Genomic DNA, 22,939 nt, shown 5'->3' on the forward strand with positions numbered 1-22,939 from the left:
GAAGAGACCACACACGATCTCTACCTTAGACACATAACCCAAGATCGTTTGGATCTCGTCGTGCGTGTTTTCAGGATGAAGCTAGACAAATTAAAGAACTAGTTGCTTGATAAGCACATGCTTGGCAAGGTAAAAGCCTACTTCTATGTGGTGGAGTTCCAGGAGAGGGGTCTACTGCATGTCGACTTTCTGCTCATCATGCAAGGGCAGTACAAGCTCATATGTCCGGAGTAGTACAATTATATCATCTCTGCAGAGCTCCTGGACAAACATAAGTACCCAGAGCTATATAAGATGGTTGTCAAGCATATGATGCATAGCCCTTGCGGTGTGCTAAACCGCGATTGCCTGTGCAGGAAGGACCGTCCATCATACAAGAATCATTATCTGTAACCTTTCAATGTGACTACCTTACAAGGCAAGGACTCCTACCCAGTGTATAGGAGATGTGATGATGGTTGGCATGCAATAGTTCAAAAACATGAGCTAGACAATAGGTGGGTCATCCCATACAACCTTACCTCTTGTGGCTATTCAATTGCCACATCAATGTTGAGGCATGATCGAGCATAAAGGTCGTTAAATACCTATTTAAGTATATATATACAAGGGCCACGATCGGATGTCTGTGATTGTGAACGAGGTTGATAAGGTTGACAACAATGATAACATCAATGAGATTAGGCAGTATAGAGACGCATGATGGGCGACCCCTCCGAAAGCCTTGCGGAGGATATACGACTTTGACTTGAGTAAGAACTCACCACCTGTGATGAAACTACAACTTCATCTCCTGAATATGTATATGGTTTTGTTTCAAGAGGGCCAAGATATCCAAGAAGTGCTCAATTGGGAAGATGGTGAAAAGTCAATACTAATAGAGTATTTCGAGGCAAACAGAGTATATGAGCATGCTCGGGGTATCTTGTGCCGGGATTTTCCCGAGTGGTATACTTGGCAGAAAGGCAAGAATAAAAAATTCTGACAATGAAGGAGACGAGAAGGTGAATAGGTTGGAAGAATCATGTCAGCTCATCCAGCTGAGGGGGACGCTGCTATCTACGGGTTCTCTTAAACCACGTGACTGGCGCCACCTCCTTTGATGACTTAAGGATGGTTGACGGTGAGATCCTACCTACCTTTCATGAAGCCGCAGAGAGAAGGGGCTTGGTCCAGGTAGACAACACATTGGACGAGCGTCTTATGGAAGCCGAGTTATTCTAGATACCACCATCGCTTAGAAGGCTCTTTGCAACAATACTAGTATTATGTGAGCCCAACGACAACGACGTGAGTGAACACTGGAACAAGTACCTGGAGACAATGTCGGAAGACATTTACGGTCCAAAAAATGATTTTAATAGATATCAGAAAAATGCTACAGTCAATGGGTAAAGATATACGATCATTCCCTCTTCCTGAGATCGACAAGGCACGTGACATGACAAATGGTGTGTCCAGGGAGATCTTTGAGGAGTCCACAATCAAGCTTGACCATGAGGAAATAACTCTATCGGATTCCCTCACGCCGAGCAAAGGGCCGCCTACGATGAGATTCTATCTATTGTTGACTGTGATGAGGACGATGTGTTTTTTGTGGATGGACCAAGAGGGGACATAGAAGACTTTTCTGCACAAGGCGTTACTCGCAACGATACACGGGCATGAAAGATTGCTGTGGCAACATCTATGTCCGTTGTTGTTGCTTCCATAATGACTGGAGGATCTATGAATTGCATGTGTCACTTAAGTTTGTACGCAACATGAGGGCACAAAGTGACCATGGTTTGTGGAATACCTACCGCGCATCGATGATGGCACCGAGGAGGCTAATGGTGATGACGACATACGTCTTCCTAACGATATATGTGTGCCATATATAGGGGAGGACATAGACCTTAATAAACTGATAGACAACGTTTTTTAATGCTTGATGATAATATGTTGGATCCAAACTACATCATCTCGAGAGCCATTTTGTCCACACAGAATGATTGTGTGGACCAGATTAATATGAAGATGATTGGTTGCTTCGGAGAGGAGGAGGTGGTGTATCATAGTTTGATCGTGTAGAAGACGATCCCCATAATTACTACCCTAAGTTTCTTAACTCGCTGACACCTAACAGGTTGCCTCAATACGTTCCAAAGCTCAAGATGAGATGTCCTATCATATTACTTAGAAACATCGATCCTATGAATAGATTTTGCAATGGGATGAGGTTGGTGGTCTGAGGGTTCCAGAGAAAGACCATCTATGCAGAAATTATGCTGGAAAGAGATTTTTTCTGTCTTAGATCCCCTTGTACCTCTCTGATGATGAGATGTTCACTTTCCAGTTTAACAGGAAGTAGTTTCATGTCAAGTTTAGCTTCACCATGACAGTCAACCAGGCACAGGGGTCCACCATCCCCAACATCGGTATTTATCTACCTGAGCCGGTGTTCTCTCACGGTCAGTTATACATTGCACTATCTAGAGCAGCCGTTAGAGCGAACATCAGGATCCTTGCCGTCCCGACTAATGACAAAAAAATTGCTTATTTGACATAATAAAATACAATGAGAATGAATTAAAAGACAACATCACTGAAGTTGTATGAGAATTTGTTAAACATATCAGATAGTGCATTGTTCGAAATGAGATATTAGTTATGCTATTATTTTAATTTAGGTGAAAAAGAGATTATGTTAGTTTAGAAGTGTGGTCCTCTTATGTAAAGTTTTTGTTTGTTTGTCCTATAACAATAAGGGAATTTTCTTGATACTAAGTTAATGCCCGTGCGTTGCAACGGGGCAACAATTAAGCATGCAAGAGTGATCTAGTCAAATGCCCATGTGTTACAACGGGAGAAAAAAATTCACCTGCAGCAAGGAATGCTTGGTACCAGCTGAACTTGAGTTGCGAACGAACAACGACAGGGCCATCGGTTGCAGATTTGCAGCTCATGCAGTATCACACTAAGATCAGAGATGGCCACAAAATTCAAAGGGGGAAACGAAGCGCCTGACCTCGGTGACGGCAGAGTGGAAGATGCCGAGCCCACACCTTAGCGTCCTTCTCGCCGACCTCGTCTTCATGCTTCTCGTCCTCCTCGCAATATCTATACAACAGTGAATACCGCATATGTATTGCCTCCCTTAAGAGGGCAGTTTTTCTCTCTCTATAGTAAGTACAAAAAATATGTTAGCCTTGAAAAGAATGCATTTATTTTTCCCGAACTAAGCATTTAAAAAAATCTGAATCACCAGAGTGAAATCACATCATGTGATTCCTTCCCCTCTACTACGAGACATGTTGAACAAAAGTTACAGAACTTCAAAGATAAAAGTTGCACAAAATTTAGTATTTGAAGAATTACCCAAACAACCATGGCTCACGTCTCCTGGTGTCATGATGAGCGTGACCTCTAAAGAAAGGATAAAATGCTCTCACTTGGTACCAATGCACCAATAGGTCAGGTTCCGGATTTCCAAAGAATCCACCAACATCCGCACCTGCTAGTATCAGGGTTACTAAAATGAAGATGTAAGGTAGTTTAACCCACCAGAGAAAGCCATGCCAGTAAGACCAAGAGTTAAAACCATCGGAATAGAAGATTTAAGGTGATCCCAATCTGCAGAGTTGTCGCTTGTGGAAGCTTCAAATGTTAGTAAGGCTTCTAGTATCAGGGTTACTGAAATGAAGATTTAAAGTAGTTCCACCCACCAAAGAAAGTCATGCCGGTAAGACCAAGAGTTAAAACAATCGGAATAGAAGATTTAAGGTGGTCCCAATCTTACACTCGAGGTAAAATAAGGATAGGCCTGTAAGCAAGAAGTTCAGATCTCATGTAAACATGTTTAGCTTGTATCCATAAAAGACGAAAATGTCTGCTTGGACAATGATTTGATGGAATAATACTCTCTAAATCATTCTGTGGACTTATGGATCTATCATAATATGCTTATCTCCACATGAAGATAAGATATTCGACATTTCTTAGCACTTACTCTGATGCAAAAGAAAAACAATAACACAAAGCCCTTTGACAATTTATGCTGATCACATAGTTAGTCAGGTTCAAACATTACACCCATTTAATTTGTCATGAATGAAACCCCACAGGTGAATAAAAAAAAGCCTCATATATAAATAGTAAAAGAAAAGGTTCAAGACACGAGACTGAAAGTATGAATAGCTTATAAATCTCAGAACTGGTGCAACTCATTACAGTCATCTGGGGTATTGTCACATAACCAAGTCTTGAGAAAAAGGACAGTTAATTAACTAAAACTATTAACTGGAAAAACTATGACCAAAGCGCAAAATACCATGACAGTGACTCCTCATTTCAACCAAACTACAGTCCAATGGTCCCTCAACTAAAAAATCGCAAATGCTGACAAAAAGGTCAGTTTCAACACATATAAAAACATTTAGTACATAAATCCAAATACATAACATTGCTGATAAGTATTGGTTTGCAAATCATATCAGTTCTTCATGACCCTACTGATGAGAAATGGTAAATGAAACTAAAATAATTACTCACTCCTTTTCAAAATATATGTTTGTAACAACAATGCACACAAACCAATGAAGCACTAAGTCTAAGGAAAAAAGAGAGATGACCAATCATTTAACCTTAGGGGTAGGGTGGATATATTAACCACACTCTTGTTTTCCTCCATGGACAACTACTTTCAAAGGGCAGCTTGCAAGAGAAGGGACAGATATTATAAAACATAGGGAGTACTTTAATGATGCTTAGAACAATACTGTGCTGAAATTTTTAAGATTTGTTATCCAAGAAGATGCTAACAAATCAAATTTCGAAGAGATATAGTTTTATAAACAGTTTATATAATTGTTTGCACGAAATTCCAAATGGACAACAGAAATGAAGCAGAGCACCTCCAATAATGACAGCAGATTGTGCAATACTTGACAGTAGATTTGGATCACCAATTTGTATAAGAAGCAGAGACGTGCTACTGCACAACTAATAATGCAAAAAAGAACGAGACTGCAACCTAAACCCTAACTGCACAGTCCATCAAATATGCTCAGCGCATCACCATATCCACCACAGAACCATGCTTCATGCACCTAGCTAATACAGTAGCCAAATTCAGATTCCACTCAACCTGAAACACCTCCCCCTACATGTGCAAATTGTGCAACATAAAATTTCCGACACATAACAGAGAAGAGAAAGGTAAGCTACATAAATCAGTTAAGTTAAATATAGTCTGACTAATACAGTGTGCTTCAATGCAAGTATAACAAGTTAATAAGTCGATTACATTCTGAGGACAATTCCAATCCCCCTCCCTTATAGACACTAAAAATAGTAGAACATTTTTTTAACCAACAAGACTCCAAAGTAAAACAAGAAAGTATAATGAGTTTCTTTCCCAAAAGGGGTGGGAAAAGAAGACAGTATACTACACAAAAAAACATTTTAACTCTGGGTGCAGCAATGCTAAGTAAATCATGGAACTGACAATTAAAGAACACATGCGTGAAGGAATAGCAACCACTGCAAACTAATAACCCTAACATTTTATTATATCACCTAACTTTATACTCATTTTTTGGGTGATGATCTTTGAATCTCCATAAACTAATTTACACAGATAAGATAAACCACATGTATAATTCACGAGGGAGTAAACATAACCATTTATTAAAAACTGTGGTACTACCAAATTACTTAAACAGGCACAATTTGCTCTCTACGAGGATCACAACCATACCGCGCACGACCTGTGACTAATCAACCCCTATTTTCCCAACCAAACCCTGTGTGATTAATAAGTATAGATAACACCAGATTGGAGCATTTTCAAGCACCTCTATCTTTTTGAATAATTCACATGTTTTGCTTGTGAGAATAGATGAGCAGTAAATAGCCATCGCCAAATTATGCACCCACAAATGAAAACACGCAGCTTGAACTGTTTGACATAATTATATAATAACAAACTTCTGGGTCCAAAAATATTAAAGAAGAATGCAGACGTGTAATTCTTAGAACTCTGACCATCCATAGTTTGTTTTCTACAAAAAGAAAAAAAAAGCTATACAGAAGCAATCAAAATGAAAGATAAGAACATCACATATTTGAAGGAACCCCTAACGAAAATCAGGAACAGGAAATGTTAATGTCGGCATGTCACATTACGGTTTGCCCTACTTACCTTCTGTTGACAGCAACCCAGAGTGATTGCCTGCTGCTAATTCTAGAGAAACCATCTGTTGAAATTGCCTGCAGAAGAGGAGTATTATTTATCTTTAGATAACCCTGTTAAGAAATAGAATGTCCAAAACATGTTTCAGCCATCATGCAAATGCCAAATTGACTGAAACAAGAAAAGTAGAAACTGGTAAATATCCTACTAATGCCCCGAAAACTAAAATAAATATCTGAAAGTAGTAAGAGGTTGAGAGGAGATGTTGGAATGCCATGCAAGCACTCGTGATACAGGTTTCATGTCAAAACATCACCGCTACTTATAGTTCATGTATCTCATTTACTCAGGAATTTTGAGACAATCCAAACAATACACCTTATTCCTATTAATGCCGTAACCAAATTTGAACAGAGTAAGTGCCAACATGGTTACATGCAAGCCAAAAAAAGGAGATGCAGCATCAATTATAGTTTGTTACACGTACAGCGAAAGTCATCACATGCAAAAGCACACCACTCAGTACCTTATCTTAGCATTCATCTCATGCGCTGATGAACTCGTCTCTAGAACATCCAAGGCAAGCGCATGCATGGTTAGTGGCTATCGACAAAATTATCTCGCAGAAATACAATATATGGGGCATATAGCACAACAATAAAGCATTCATGGTCATTGTACTCACCTCTCGCTGTCTCCCTTGCTCTGTTGGAGCAAATACAGCGAGCACCAACAACAGATCCCCACCATTTCTAATTTTAACCATACAAATTAGCATAAACATACAAGCATGTCATACTAAAGCAACAAGACATAACCCTAACTCGCAGCGGTTTTTGAAATTCTAACCTTGAGCGTGTCCAAATCCTCAATTTGGAGGCGAGATGAGCGGATACCTCGAGTGCCTGAACGAACGAGGCGGTGATGGCGGCCTGCACCTGGCTCCCGCGGAGCTCCTGCTCCGCCACCTCCCGCGCTTGCTTCGCGGCGTCGAGCTCCGCCGCGGCCGAGTCAGCGGCGGCGCACAGGTCGGCGAGGCACGACTCTGGCTGACGAAAACGAAGAAGCCTGGATTCTCGCGCCGCTCCCCAAAATCGAGCGCGGGACCCGGGTACCCCGTCTCCGCCTTCCCCCGCGAGCGCGCGTGCGTGGGCCGAGGCGGAGGAAGAGATGACGTGAGTCCTTGGCGAAGGAATCTAGCGGATGTCATCTAGCGGGGCAGAGGAATCTAGCGGATACATAGGAGGCGGAGGAATCTAGCAGATGAATTGGAGCGGACGGAACACGCGTTAGCAATTTTTTAAGTAGGAGAGATATGTGTTTTTGATATTTTCTTCTTGCATGTGAGATATTTGGTATTTTAGATATATTTTATACTAACCTAGCTGACGATAATGCTCTTGTTTGTATACAAACCAATATCACATTTGAGCTTTACAAAATCTTAAAATGCTTTACATGTTCCATTGTGCAATTATATATTCTCTGATTAACATATGCTTAGAGTGTAAAATATAATTGTTTCGTGTACAAGTGGATTTCCGTTGCAATCTACTGTCACTTTAACTGGTGCCAACAAAGAATTTTATTTATTTATTTCCAAGCCTCACCCGTGCGCTCCATGGAAAGCGGCATCCGCATATACCCCGCTGGCCCGCTTTCCTCCACTGCCCTCCACCTGTTGACCGGGCGTGCAGCCGAACGTGGCGCACGCACGTTGCATTACACCCAAGCCTCTCGGGGACTGGACCTAGCCCGAACCGAGCCAAAAAGGAACCCCACGACGGCCCCATCCATCTCTTCCGCGGTTCCGCGTCCTCGTCGTCTTCCTCGCCACCTCCGCGCCCTCCAACCCCCGGCCCCTCCGTTCCCACCCCAGCGGAAACCCTAACCTCCCTCGGCCCCGGGGACCCATGACGGTGCTCCGCCGCGCGCGAGGAGGGAGCGGATTCACCGCCGCTCCGCCCTCGTCGCCCTAGGGCGCGACTCCCCGCCTCCCCAGCGCCAGGCCCGCTCGCGGGTCGCCTCCTCGGCCTCCGCCATGTTCGAGGGCCACGTATGATCTCTAATTCTCTTCCTCCCTCCCTCCGTGTTTCCCTTTTCTCCAGGGCCTTCGGTTGGGTCGATTTTTGTCGCGTGTGATCGACGATGTGCCGCGTGATCAAGTGGTGGACCAGTGGGTTGTTCGTGTCAGGGTTCAGTCGGGGTTAGCAAATTCTCTGTTGCGCGCGTGGCGATCACGTCGCGGGTTTGGGGCCGGTCAGGAGCAGCGTTCTTCGGGTGCCTTGACGAGTGGGTCTCGATGGGTTGCATTCTCATATTTTCTTGTGGGAGAGTTGCATGTTGAATTATGGAGGGAGCCTCTTAAGAGGCAAATATAAGTGTGGATACTTGCGGTGCACATGTGTACATTTTTAAGGTCCATAGTTTTGGTTGCATCAGAATTCCAACTGATAATGATTTTGTGCACCTAGCTGGAACAATTTACCGTTTCATTGGGCTTGTGGTGGCGTTAGTACACTAGAACATTGCCTGTCTTTGTTGCACCTGAATTTATTGGAATGTGGGTTCATTACTGCAGTGCACCTTTTGTTTATTTTCCAAAATTTCCTTGCCTCTATTACTACCTGATGTGAGGCAATTGTCACTCTTTAAGTTTGAAGGGTATGTGGTTGCAGTTAGCTTGCATTCATATCAGTTCTCTATTTGTACTAGAGCATATGGTTTTGTTCTTCAAGTTAGTGAGAGTTGAAAATAATCTCCGCACAACAGTATGTCATATGTATTTGATTGGTTCAACAACCAGCTTAGTGTGACATTCAATGGAGTTGGTCGCTATTGGTTGTCCGACATGATAATGTTCTCAATTGTTAATACCTCTGTCAGTTTCTTGTTCGTGATCATGTCTTTTTCTATGTCCTCATATATGATACAACCATACTGGTAGACAGTGGTAGTGAGTAATTTACGAGGTATTACAGTCACTTCTCACCATGATAATCATTCGTCACAATGGGCCATGCATCAATACAGGAAGAATGATAGCCAGCACCAGCACTTAATATTCACTAAGCAGGGGGAGACAGAATTCAGAATTGGCATGCTATCAAAATTTCAACCACCTCTGCAAATTGCTTTGTAACATTGATGAATCCATGCTGTCCTGCTGATTCTTGTCAATTATGTGTAGTCTAGATGTGAAAGTGCCTAGAGGGGGGGTGAATAGGCTTTTCTGAAATTTAAAACTAAAAACAGCGGATTAAACTGCCGGATACTCCGGTGAAGTCCGGATACTCCGGTATGGTCCGGAGTATCCGGTCTAGTCCGGAGACTCCGGCCTGACAGGAAATTTCAGAATAAATTTGAACTAAAGGCCACAGCTAGATTCTAAGAGTTGCACTAGGTCAAGTAGATATTACCAAGCTAGAATAACAATTAAAACTAGCAAGATTGATACTATAGCAATTTAAATGACAAATTACCAAATGCACGCGATCAAGTAAGTTTCACAAGTAAGAACACGAGAATATATCCCGGAGTTCGGCCACCTCACAAAGAAGTGCCTACGTCTCCGTTGAGGAGCTCACAAAGAGCCGGGTCTTCTCCAACCCTATCCTCTTCTAGCGACCACAAAGATCAAGCTAGAAATTCTTACTCAATATGAAGATGCTTACAAACTTCCCGAGGCACACCACAAGTTTTGGGTGCTCTTCGGGCGACTCCTTTCCTTCTAGAAACCCAAAGCTTCAAAGGAGATGATCGCAGTAAATGCTCAATGAAGAACTAAATGCTCAAGTGGCTTGAACTCTCTCCAAAACCACACTCTCAAATTTTTGCAAATTTGGCTCTAGAGATGATTGGAGAGGCTTTGAATGCTCTTAAAGTGCTCAAGAGATCTCAAGGAAACCAGTCACAGCGAAAACTCAATGCTATGGAGAGAGGGGGCATTTATAGCACTCTCTCACAGACTAGCCGTTACTGTTTTTGTCAGAGCTTACCGGAGTATCCGGTGTACACCGGAGTCTCCGGTCCTAAATCCAAAACGGCGTCAGAACGGTCACCGAACGTGTCAGAACTAGCCGTTACAGTTCTGTTTAATTGCCGGAGTCTCCGGTGAACACCGGAGTCTCCGGTCCTGACAGATTTTCCAAAAAGATTAAGTCCGGAGACAAGCCGGACTCTCCGGCAACTTCAGGTACCGGAGTATCCGGTGAACACCGGAGACTCCGGTCTTTTCAAATAAAAACAAAAAGATTAAAGGCTAACCGAGAGCCTCTGCCGGAGTCTACCTCGGAGACTCCGACTGCCACCAAAACATATTACCGGAGTATCCGGTGAACACCGGAGACTCCGGTCCTTTTTTTTTATTAAAAAGATTAAAAGCTAACCGAGAGCCTCTGCCGGAGTCTACCTCGGAGACTCCGATTGCTACCGAAACATTTTACCGGAGTATCCGGTAAACACCGGAGACTCCGGTCTTTTCTGTTAAAGAAGGACCAGAAGCCGAGACTCTCTGCCGGAGACTAGCACGGAGACTCCGGTCTTGCGCTGAGTACCGGAGTATCCGGTGATCACCGGAGACTCCGGACTCAGAGAATTTTCAGAAAGAGTTTCGTGTCCGTGAGTGAATGTGTCTCTCAATTAGGTGATTCTAAAGGTTCTCTTGAGCATTGAGACACTAATCAAGCAAAATAAAAACATCCCTCTAGGAAAAAATCTATCCTAGACTCAAATTCAAAAGTGAAAAGAATTTAAGACCTATTTAATAGCCTTCGATGAATCTTCAATTGTTTCGACGGGCGACAAACGTCACTTGCCTTCACAACTAATGCTCATGCCTGTTCAATACTTACAAAGCACGTTAGTTCTTTAATCGTTTTGTCATTAATAAGCCAAAACCCACTTAGGGGGCCTAGATGCACTTTCAATCTCCCCCTTTTTGGTGATTGATGACAACCCGATTAAAGGATACATAAGGATACAAGAAAATGTTTTAAATTCTAGAAGATATGGTAAGCTCCCCCTAAATGTATGCATTGTTCTAAGCAAAGTTAAGCAACAATGCATTTATTTTAGGAAGTGGAACACAAGAGCTCCCCCTATATCCTAGAATCAGTGGGAAGCAAAAGATTATGAAAAGACATAGAGCACACAAAACTAATGTAAGAGCAACAATCATCATACTAACATAAAGGTCTTATGAAATTAAATAGTACAAGGGTTCATCACAAGCCAAACTCCAATTGTCCAACAGCGAAAGAGATTTTTTAAAAAAAAGAACTAAGGAAACTAAGATAAAGGATAACTATCTCTCCCCCTTTGGCATCAAGCACCAAAAAGAGAGAGAAGGAGCCTACTCGCTGCTACCATCTTCCTCATCATCGTCTTCCACGTCTTCTCTTCCTTCGCTGCCGTCAGAGGAATCGTCTTGAGCTTGTTGTTGAGAGCTTTCGGCTGCTGCTTGAGCTTCATCATACCATGCCCAAGGGTTCTCAACCTCAAACGGTGCACTCTCCGCTTCATCTGACTCAATAGGAGAGCAAGGGGGTTGGAGATTCATGGATGTGTACATTTGTTTCTGACGATCCTCCATTTTCTTTAAGCGAGCACCTTGATTCTTGATTTCAGTGGCATTGTGAGTGCAAATCTTGAAAATTGCTTTGAGAGCACTCTTGATGAAGGAAGACCCTCGAGGAGGAGCACGTCTCGAGGCAAACGGTCTTGAGCTAGGAGGAGCATGAGGAGGAGATGGAGAAGGAGATGGAGCTTGAATGTTCAACGGCCTCATTCTGTATGGTTCATGCTTGATCTCCTTGACAAAAGTCTTTTTGGATATCCTTTCAATGATAAACATGAGATAAGGGGCATATCCACAACTTTTTATAGGTGACTTGGATGTAAAAACAATTTCCTCCCATAGAAAGTAAGCCACACTGAACGGAGCATGATCATTTGACATGGCTGCAAGGAGATTTCTGGAGATACTTTGAACTGTAGTTGCATCCCCACTCTTGGGTGCCAAGGTGAGCCGGAATAGGGAATTCAAGCAACGATAGAAAGGCCTCATCCCTGTGAGTTTCCCAAACTCAACTCGTCCATGATTTAGATACATGAACCCAATTTCTTCCAGTGTCAGTTGATTTTCATTGTGAATCTGATCCCTGGAGGTATCTCTGACATCTAGATGGAAGTAGTGAGCGAAGCCTTTGAAACTGATCCTGTATCTGACTCCCTCTGTCATCCAGTGCATAATGGGATTTTCACATCCCTCAAACCACACTGTGGCATAGAATTGGGCAATAACCTCCTCGCACCAATCATATCTGAAAGCCATAACATCTTTCACCCTTTTGCTCTCACAGGCTGCAATCACTTCGTTGAACACTGGGTTGTTCTTCCTGGCCATATAATCCCAATCAATCCATTGCATGGGAGTAATAGGCTTCTTCTTGGCCAAAATTACCGTTTCATAAAAGTCTGCCTGAAAGTCATTCCAGAAACGATAATCGGCAACATTCTTCTCAAAATCATATGGGTTGTTTAACCTTTCACTAACAACCCTTGATACATTCTTCATGTAGTTTACTGTCCTTTTTGGAGCATCAACAACAGAAGCTGTCCTCCGAGGTCTGTGAAGCTTTAGGGGACCAATGACTTCATCAGCTTGATCTTCTTCATTATCCTCGGATTCAGATGAGCTATCTTGTGCAGCACCTTTGCCTCTTTCTTCAGTAGAAGGCATCGTTCCTCGACCTCTTCCTGCAGTTACTCTGGCTTGCCCCTTTCCCCTTGCAGACTCTCTGCCTCGCATAGCATGAGATTTGGTTCGGCAGAGGGTCACAAGGTCCCTGTCACTACTTTCAGCAGCTATGCCTTCCTCGATGTGAATACCACCACTTGCGGCTATTTTGCGAACTCTTTCACCACTGGCATGGCCGCTTCCACTATCTTCTGATTGGGCAGGAGCACTTGATTTTTGAGAGAGGGGATCACTTCTTTGTTTCTTCTTCCTCTCAAAAGTGCGACCCTTCTCAAAACGGTCTCCGGCCATTGCAAGAGCACCTAGAAGCAATGGAATGATCAAAGAATTTGAGGAATAAAAGATTGGACAGGAAAAGCTGAAACTGCAGGTTGATACCGGAGTATCCGGTGAACACCGGATACTCCGGTCGGCCCCGGCAGAAAACCTAACCATCTAGGGTTTGGAGGATATGGCCGACTAGGGATGAAACAAGTTTGGGAATGGGTTCTAGAGGGTACTAGGAACTATTCTACCAAAGGAAAACAACTCTAGACAAGAGCATTGAGAGATCGGGAAGATTGTTGAAAACGGTACCTTAGAGCTCAAATCCTCCGGGGATTTTTAAGAAAGAGAGATTTCCGGAGATTCCCGCCTTGAATCCAGGAGATAATCGTAGCAAGACTTGAAAATCCTTGAGTTCCTCTCAAAATCGCCGGAGAGAAGGTCGTTTGGAGAGAGGACAAGATAATAGATGAAAAGAGGTAACTGTTCGGGCTGGGGAAGAATATAGAATTCTGGAGACACCGGAAACTCCGGTGTAGACCGGAGACTCCGGTCCTGACACTTTTACCGGAGACTCCGGTGAACACCGGACTGTCCGGTAACTGGAAACAGAACAAAATAACGCTGAGTCTGTGAACAGTGTCAGGTCCGGATACTCCGGTGAACACCGGACATTCCGGGACCTGGAGCTGTCACAGCAGATTTTAGAGCTGAATAAAATTTTAGTGGAAGGAGAAAGGTTGGACAAGAGGATTAATTTGTCAAATGTGATCAGCCAACCAAGCATCATTACATAACTATGATCACAAGTTACAAATTTTGATCGGAAGATCAAAAAATCCAAATAGTTTTGAGAAAAACACTCAAAATGCAGTTTTCGCAAACTCTTAACTAGAAAAACTATAAATCTACAACAAGCAAGTGTATGCAACAGTTCAAGCCACGTTCCGAGAATCTAGGACATTTAATTCACTTCTCAACTCACAAAACCTTTGCTCATCAAGTGGTTTAGTGAGGATATCGGCTAATTGATTTTCGGTTCTTACATGGCGAATGTCAATATCCCCTTTTGTTGCATGATCTCTCAAGAAATGATGTCTAATATCTATGTGCTTGGTTCTTGAGTGTTGTACGGGATTGTTGGCTATTTTGATGGCACTCTCATTATCACATAAAAGTGGAATTTTGGGAGTTTTGTGTCCATAGTCTCTTAGAGTTTGCTTCATCCATAGGAGTTGAGCACAACATGCTCCCGCGGCAACATATTCGGCTTCGGCAGTGGATAGAGCTACGGAGTTTTGTTTCTTGGATGACCATGATACTAGGGACCTACCCAAGAATTGGCAAGTACCCGAAGTACTCTTCCTATCCACCTTACAACCGGCATAATCGGAGTCCGAATAGCCGATGAGGTCAAAGGATGACCCTTTTGGATACCAAAGCCCAAGGTATGGAGTATGAACTAAATATCGAAGAATCCTCTTAACGGCCATCAAATGGCACTCTTTGGGAGCGGCTTGAAATCTTGCACACATGCACACACTAAGCATAATATCGGGCCTAGATGCACATAAATAAAGCAAGGATCCAATTATGGAGCGATATACCTTTTGATCCACACTTTTACCTTCTCCATTGAGGTCAAGATGTCCATTAGCTTGCATGGGCGTTTTGATTGGTTTGGCATTCTCCATGTCAAATTTCTTGAGCATATCTTTGATGTACTTGGTTTGGCAAATGAAGGTTCCTTCCTTGAGTTGCTTGATTTGAAAACCGAGAAAGAACTTCAATTCTCCCATCATGGACATCTCAAACCTTCTTGTCATGATCCTACTAAAATCTTCACAAAATTGTTGATTAGTAGAACCAAATATAATGTCATCGACATATATTTGACAAACAAATAAATCATTATCAATATTCTTAGTAAAGAGAGTGGAGTCGGCTTTGCCTATTTCAAAGCCCTTTTTGACAAGAAAATCCCTAAGGCATTCATACCATGCTCTAGGGGCTTGTTTTAGCCCATAAAGCGCCTTATGGAGTCTAAAGACATACTCGGGATGTTTGGGATCTTCAAAGCCGGGCGGTTGCTCCACATATACCAATTCGGAGATTGGTCCATTTAGAAATGCGCTCTTCACGTCCATTTGATATAACTTGAAATCATGGTGAGTAGCATAGGCTAATAAAATACGAATTGATTCTAGCCTAGCTACGGGAGCGTATGTCTCACCAAAATCCAAACCTTCGATTTGAGTGAATCCTTGAGCAACCAAACGAGCTTTGTTCCTTGTTACTATCCCATTTTCATCTTGTTTGTTGCGAAACACCCATTTTGTCCCAATCACATTTTGTTTTGGCCTTTCCACCAAGGACCAAACTTCATTTCTTTTAAAATTATTCAATTCTTCTTGCATAGCCATTATCCAATCCGGATCTTCAAGCGCTTCTTCTACCTTCAAAGGTTCCAAAGAGGAAACAAAAGAGTAAAATTCACAAAAGTTTGCAATTCTTGAACGAGTAGTTACCCCCTTTTGTATATCACCAAGGATGTTGTCCACGGGGTGATCTCTTTGGATACTTTGATGAACACGTGGATGTGGCACTTGAGATTGATGTTGGATGTCTTCCACTTCATTATTCAAGAACTTGTTCGGATCTTCATGGTCTTGATGTTGATCTTGTGATCTCTTGTCGTCTTGATCTTGGATTGACATTGATGGTTCAGCTTGCATTGAAGAAGATGGTTGATCCCTATCAATTTGAGTTTCTTGAGTCTTTTCTTGTTCTAGGGGCTTGATTTCGCCAATTGCCATCTTCTTGATTGCTTCGCTTGGTATTTCTTCATTACCTAAGACATTTGTATCGACTTGCTCCACTTGGGAGCCATTAGATTCATCGAATGTTACGTCTCTCGCAATTTCAACACATCCGGTGGTTTTGTTGAAAATGCGGTAGGCGTAAGCATTTGAACCATAACCAAGCATAAACCCTTCATCTACTTTTGGAGCAAATTTTGAACTTCTAGATTTCTTGTTTAGAATAAAGCATTTGCTACCAAATACCTTAAAATAGGAAATATTTGGCTTGTTACCGGTTAGAAGCTCGTATGAGGTTTTGTTCAACAACTTGTGTAAATATAACCGGTTAATGGCATGGCATGCGGTGTTGATTGCTTCCGCCCAAAATTGATCCGATACTTTGTATTCATCAAGCATTGTTCTTGCGGATTCAATTAGAGTCCTATTCTTCCTTTCGACCACTCCATTTTGTTGAGGGGAGTATGGAGCCGAGAACTCATGCTTGATTCCTTCTTCATCAAGAAACTCTTCAACTTGTATGTTCTTGAATTCGCTTCCATTGTCGCTTCTAACTCTCTTGATCTTTACTTCGAATTCATTTTGTGCTCTTCTCACAAACTTCTTGAGAATGGCTTGAGTTTCGCTTTTATCATGCAAGAAGAATACCCAAGTGAAACGTGAAAAGTCATCAACAATAACTAGGCCATATTTGTTACCTCCGATGCTTATATAAGTGATTGGCCCAAATAAGTCCATGTGAAGAAGTTCCAATGGTCTTGAGGTGGTCATCACATTTTTCAAGGGATGAGATGCTCCAACTTGCTTTCCTGCTTGGCATGCACTACAAACTCTATTTTTCTCAAAGGTCACATTCGTTAGTCCTAGAATGTGTTCACCCCTTTGAAGTTTGGACAAATTCCTCATGCCAACATGAGCAAGTCGGCGATGCCAAAGCCAACCCATGCTAGACTTAGCCATCAAGCAAGTCTTAGGCATCACTCCATCCGTTGAAAAATCAACAAGATAGAGTTTACCCTTCAACTTGCCCGTGAAGGCTATAGAGGCGTCCTCCCTTCTAGAGACAATCACACCCTCATTTGTAAAAAGACAATTGTAACCAATTTCACATAATTGAGATACGGATAATAAGTTGTAATTGAGTGATTTTACTAGTAAGACATTTGAAATGGAAGTATCATTTGAGATAGCAATTTTACCTAGTCCCATTACCTCTCCTTTTCCATTATCACCAAAAATGATGTTTTCATGAGGTCCTCCATTTTCTTCAAAGGAGAAGAACATACTCTTTTCTCCGGTCATATGATTTGTACAACCGCTATCAATGACCCAACTTGATCCGCCGGAGGAGTATGCCTACAAAACAAAGTTATGCCTTTATTTTAGGTACCCAAATTTGTTTGGGTCCTTTAGCGTTAGTCACAAGCACTTTTGGCACCCACACATTCCTTTTCACAATTCTATCTCTTGTGCGGGGACCAACATAGAGAGCAACCACTTTACCATGGTGGTCTCTCTTTAGCATGTATGAAGCATAAAAGGAACATTGGGGGGCATAAGCCTTCGGTTGCCTTGTTTGAGTAGGTTGATCAACTTGTTTGCCTCCTTTGACAAACTTGAGGCATTCCACTCCATTCAATACCACACGATCATTTGGCTTGCTTGTATATTGGTCAAAACCGAGACCTCTCTTTTGCTTATTATCTTTGGCTTGGATAGTCTTGTAAAGTGCATCCTTTGACTTATAAGTTTTGATGCACCCATATTTGACCAAAGCATTTAGCCTCTCATTTTCCTTTTGTAATGCTTGCAAGGATTCAATATTAGTTGTACAAGCATTTATTTCAAGGTTAGAACAACGAGAACATCCATTGCTAGTAGATGCATTAGATAGTAAAATTGCTTCACTAGAGTTAGAGGAGCCTTTCTTAAGAATATCAATTTGTGTTTCAAGAGTTCTATAATTTTCATTTAAACAAGATACTTTCTCTAGAAGCACGAAATTGTTACTCTTAAGATCGGCAATTGAGGAATTTGCTAAATCACAATCTTTAGACAATTTCTCAACTTTTTCTTTCTCTTTAGCAATGAGCTCCTCGAGTTCAAGGTTTCTCTCCTTTTCAAGGATGAGCAAGTCTTCTTGCCTCTCAAGGGTCTCTTCATGACTATCTATTGTATCCATTAGCTCCTTTATTTTAGCCATGACATTTTTATTCAAACCTTTGAACAAATTGTCACAATCACTATCATACTCACTATCACTATCTAGGAGTTTGGATTGAGATTTTACCTTGCGGTTCTTGGCCATGAAGCATTTTGGGGAGTCTCCATCATCATCATCATCATCATCATCATCATCACTCATTAAGAGTGATTTTCTTGGTGTAAGCTCATGAAGAGCAATGGTGGCGACTCCTTCATTATCGGAGTCCGAGTCGGAGTTGGAATCCCACTCTTCTCCAATATGTGCTTGACCCGAATATTTCTTCTTGTATATCTTGTTCTTGTCTTTCTTGTATGACTTGACTTTATTGTCTTCTTTGTCCTTTCCCTTCTTCTTGTTCGGACAATCGGCTATAAAGTGACCAATTTCGCCACATTCATAGCATGCCCTTCTTGATGTTCTTTTCTTGGGCATGTCTCTCTTGTACTTTGAATAGCCTCCTTTTCTCATGAATTTCTTGAACCTCTTCACAAAGAATGCCATTTCTTCATCTTCGGAGCTTTCATCATCACTTGTGCTTGATTCTTGAACTTGCTTGCTCTTGCTTGCCTTGAATGCAATTTCTTTATGCCTTGAGGTTGAGCTTTGTTTAGCATGAATCTTCACTTCATTTGCTTCTTCTTCCATAAGCTCATGAGCAAGAATCCTTCCAAGCACATCACTTGGTGTGAGTCTCTTGTAATCTCTTCTCTCGCGGAGAAGCGTCACCAAAGTGGGATTTCTAGGAGCAAATGCCCTAAGAAGTCTCTTGACCACTTTGTGATCATCAATGTCCTCGCTTCCAAGTCCTCTTAGCTTGTTCACAAGCACCATCATCCGATCATACATTGCTTGAGGAGTTTCATGATCCTCCATCACAAATCTTCCTAGCTTTCCCTCAAGCAATTCTATTTTAGATTCTCTCACACTTGTAGTCCCTTCATGAGCAACTTGAAGTGTGTCCCAAATTTGCTTAGCTTCCTCAAGTCCATCTACTTTGTTGAATTCCTCCGGACTCAAGGCACTAAGCAACACACTTGTAGCTTGAGCATTGCGATGCATATTTTGTTCTTCACTTGAGGTGAGCTCTTGGTCTTCCTCCGGCAGCTCAAAACCTGTGCAAACAATCTTCCAAATACTTGGATGAAGGGAAATCAAGTGCATTTTCATTTTGTGCCTCCAAGCGGCATAATGTGTACCATCGAAGAATGGCGCACGTCCGGAAGGCACGGAAATGTAATTGCTAGAAGAATTCAAACGATCATAATTGAAAGGAACTTCACTTCCCTTTCCTTTACCATTACCATCATCACTTCTTGATGGATCATTTTTCGGACCCCTCGGACTTCCGGATGTCGACATGATAATTCCCTCCAAGCGGTGAAGCCTTGTAGGAGGTTAGGCTCTGATACCAATTGAAAGTGCCTAGAGGGGGGGTGAATAGGCTTTTCTGAAATTTAAAACTAAAAACAGCGGATTAAACTGCCGGATACTCCGGTGAAGTCCGGATACTCCGGTATGGTCCGGAGTATCCGGTCTAGTCCGGAGACTCCGGCCTGACAGGAAATTTCAGAATAAATTTGAACTAAAGGCCACAGCTAGATTCTAAGAGTTGCACTAGGTCAAGTAGATATTACCAAGCTAGAATAACAATTAAAACTAGCAAGATTGATACTATAGCAATTTAAATGACAAATTACCAAATGCACGCGATCAAGTAAGTTTCACAAGTAAGAACACGAGAATATATCCCGGAGTTCGGCCACCTCACAAAGAAGTGCCTACGTCTCCGTTGAGGAGCTCACAAAGAGCCGGGTCTTCTCCAACCCTATCCTCTTCTAGCGACCACAAAGATCAAGCTAGAAATTCTTACTCAATATGAAGATGCTTACAAACTTCCCGAGGCACACCACAAGTTTTGGGTGCTCTTCGGGCGACTCCTTTCCTTCTAGAAACCCAAAGCTTCAAAGGAGATGATCGCAGTAAATGCTCAATGAAGAACTAAATGCTCAAGTGGCTTGAACTCTCTCCAAAACCACACTCTCAAATTTTTGCAAATTTGGCTCTAGAGATGATTGGAGAGGCTTTGAATGCTCTTAAAGTGCTCAAGAGATCTCAAGGAAACCAGTCACAGCGAAAACTCAATGCTATGGAGAGAGGGGGCATTTATAGCACTCTCTCACAGACTAGCCGTTACTGTTTTTGTCAGAGCTTACCGGAGTATCCGGTGTACACCGGAGTCTCCGGTCCTAAATCCAAAACGGCGTCAGAACGGTCACCGAACGTGTCAGAACTAGCCGTTACAGTTCTGTTTAATTGCCGGAGTCTCCGGTGAACACCGGAGTCTCCGGTCCTGACAGATTTTCCAAAAAGATTAAGTCCGGAGACAAGCCGGACTCTCCGGCAACTTCAGGTACCGGAGTATCCGGTGAACACCGGAGACTCCGGTCTTTTCAAATAAAAACAAAAAGATTAAAGGCTAACCGAGAGCCTCTGCCGGAGTCTACCTCGGAGACTCCGACTGCCACCAAAACATATTACCGGAGTATCCGGTGAACACCGGAGACTCCGGTCCTTTTTTTTTATTAAAAAGATTAAAAGCTAACCGAGAGCCTCTGCCGGAGTCTACCTCGGAGACTCCGATTGCTACCGAAACATTTTACCGGAGTATCCGGTAAACACCGGAGACTCCGGTCTTTTCTGTTAAAGAAGGACCAGAAGCCGAGACTCTCTGCCGGAGACTAGCACGGAGACTCCGGTCTTGCGCTGAGTACCGGAGTATCCGGTGATCACCGGAGACTCCGGACTCAGAGAATTTTCAGAAAGAGTTTCGTGTCCGTGAGTGAATGTGTCTCTCAATTAGGTGATTCTAAAGGTTCTCTTGAGCATTGAGACACTAATCAAGCAAAATAAAAACATCCCTCTAGGAAAAAATCTATCCTAGACTCAAATTCAAAAGTGAAAAGAATTTAAGACCTATTTAATAGCCTTCGATGAATCTTCAATTGTTTCGACGGGCGACAAACGTCACTTGCCTTCACAACTAATGCTCATGCCTGTTCAATACTTACAAAGCACGTTAGTTCTTTAATCGTTTTGTCATTAATAAGCCAAAACCCACTTAGGGGGCCTAGATGCACTTTCAAGATGGCATAACTTAACAATCATCTGTGTAATATATGTTATGATTTTGATCTTACGAAGTTCTTATACAATCTGTCAATGGATTCCATTGTGGGATACTAGGATTCCAAATGTCTTTTCTGTTTATTTGATGAGGGGGAAAAAAAAACTGCACACAGCACAGTAGCAGACTAGTAATACTGCTGCAACAGTGAATCATGTAGATGTTGTACAATCCTCTTTTTCACATTTATTAATTTCACGTCAAATTTATAATTTTTTTTTTTGCATTCTCTTAGTCACAAAATTTTGGCATAATTATAATCTATGGTCTGAGCCATGAGATAATCCCACCTTTTTAATTATAGGTACTGTATTTGCTACGCAAATATTTGGGTGAATATGTTGAAGGGCTTTCTGTTGAAGCTCTCAGAATAAGTGTCTGGAAAGGTATATTTCATTCTTACTGTCTTTTTCTTTTGCTTCACCATCATTTCCTGCTTGCACTATAAATTGCGGATCTGATGCCAGTAATTTCGGAGTGTGATCAATACTTCTTTAGAACTGGACTGGACCATCTTCTGGTGTGGTTTGATGCAAATCTTTCTTCCCTCTTTTAGAAAAGATCAAACCTCAGTTTTATTGCTTTACGTAGCTTAGTATTTAAAACCGGATTGGACCAGAGGTCCTACCTGCAAAGACTGGGATCGGAGCCTGGCCTGGTTAGCCTCCATAAAATACCATTTAACCGGTTAATGTTTTTAATGACTGCCTCACTGAGGATTCGAACAGAGGACCTTCAGCCTCCACCACTTCTGCGCACAAAAGGCCTGAAACAACCAGGGCTTGTGTCTTTTTGTTGCCAACAAAAGGATTGGAACCTATGTTAGTGGTACAGCTGGGAATATAAACTTCATTTGAATTAAATTCAATTAAAATAATAAATATATTATTTGAACTGCTGTCTGACTGTTTGAATAGACAGTTAGACCAGCAAAGCAGCCACTTGACCCATCACTCACAGGTCCCATTTCTAAGAAAGACACATCCGATGATATTCTATTTCTATTCTGCTCTTTTGTTCTCTCATAATTTTGAGCAGTGTTTAACCACTTTTACCATTCTGATGAAGAATTCAGTAGTTACTGTGCTTGTGTAGATGTTGTATTTGTGTACTGCTTACCTGCTTTTATTTCTCTCTGAAAAGGTGATGTCGTTCTGAAAGACTTAAAACTTAAGGCTGAAGCACTGAATTCTCTCCGTCTTCCAGTAACAGTGAAAGCTGGTTTTGTTGGCACCATAACGTTAAAGGTACATTTCTTGTTGTACAATTGTTTCTGGCTTCAATTTGTACGTAGTAGTTGACTAGTTGTGTACTTACATCGCAATATCTATCATCCTTTAAATAGGTGTCTAGTGGTGCTGATATCTTCTAGCCTATTTTTGAATGGCATCTTTATACTGGATAGTGTGCTTCCTTCAGCAGTACATTCCAATTTATTATTCATGAAGAACAAAATTATCATATTTTCCATTACATGCTTGTACAAGGTCCATACTGATTATAATCATTTACATGTGCATTCCTTCATATG

At 42.0% G+C, this 22,939-nt stretch overlaps 2 protein-coding genes and 1 long non-coding RNA gene across 4 annotated transcripts in view; 1 reads left to right on the forward strand and 2 right to left on the reverse strand.

The window, feature by feature from the left end:
• Positions 1 to 2,918: 2,918 nt before the first annotated feature.
• On the reverse strand, positions 2,919 to 5,031 carry LOC133920555 (uncharacterized). Its single transcript, XR_009910118.1, has 3 exons — positions 3,547 to 5,031; positions 3,361 to 3,496; positions 2,919 to 3,162 (listed from the first exon to the last, which is right to left on the reverse strand). It is a non-coding gene; the product is annotated as an uncharacterized LOC133920555 (long non-coding RNA).
• Positions 5,032 to 7,946: 2,915 nt separating this feature from the next.
• Positions 7,947 to 22,939, forward strand: part of LOC133922148 (uncharacterized) — a 64,525-nt gene continuing 49,532 nt past the window's right edge. For both annotated transcript variants that reach the window (XR_009910395.1, XM_062367348.1), the window contains exons 1-3: positions 7,947 to 8,231; positions 21,713 to 21,794; positions 22,552 to 22,655. Coding sequence is in view for 1 of the 2 variants with exons in the window: in XM_062367348.1 (XP_062223332.1) it covers positions 8,217 to 8,231; positions 21,713 to 21,794; positions 22,552 to 22,655 (201 nt within the window). In the remaining variant the exon portion in view is untranslated. The remainder of the gene's footprint in view (positions 8,232 to 21,712; positions 21,795 to 22,551; positions 22,656 to 22,939) is intronic.
• On the reverse strand, positions 11,357 to 14,133 carry LOC133922147 (uncharacterized). The gene is made up of 2 exons (XM_062367347.1): positions 13,512 to 14,133; positions 11,357 to 13,237 (listed from the first exon to the last, which is right to left on the reverse strand). The coding sequence occupies exon 2, from the start codon at positions 13,224 to 13,226 to the stop codon at positions 11,529 to 11,531; it is 1,698 nt and encodes a 565-aa protein (XP_062223331.1). The 5' UTR covers positions 13,227 to 13,237; positions 13,512 to 14,133; the 3' UTR covers positions 11,357 to 11,528.

This window comes from Phragmites australis, chromosome 6 (genome assembly GCF_958298935.1).
Source record: "Phragmites australis chromosome 6, lpPhrAust1.1, whole genome shotgun sequence".
In the NCBI taxonomy this organism is placed as follows: Eukaryota; Viridiplantae; Streptophyta; class Magnoliopsida; order Poales; family Poaceae; genus Phragmites; species Phragmites australis.

Coding starts and splice junctions, on each gene's coding strand:
- LOC133922147 (XM_062367347.1), bottom strand. CDS start 13,226: ATGGCCGGAGACCGTTTTGAGAAGGGTCGCACTTTTGAGAGGAAGAAG.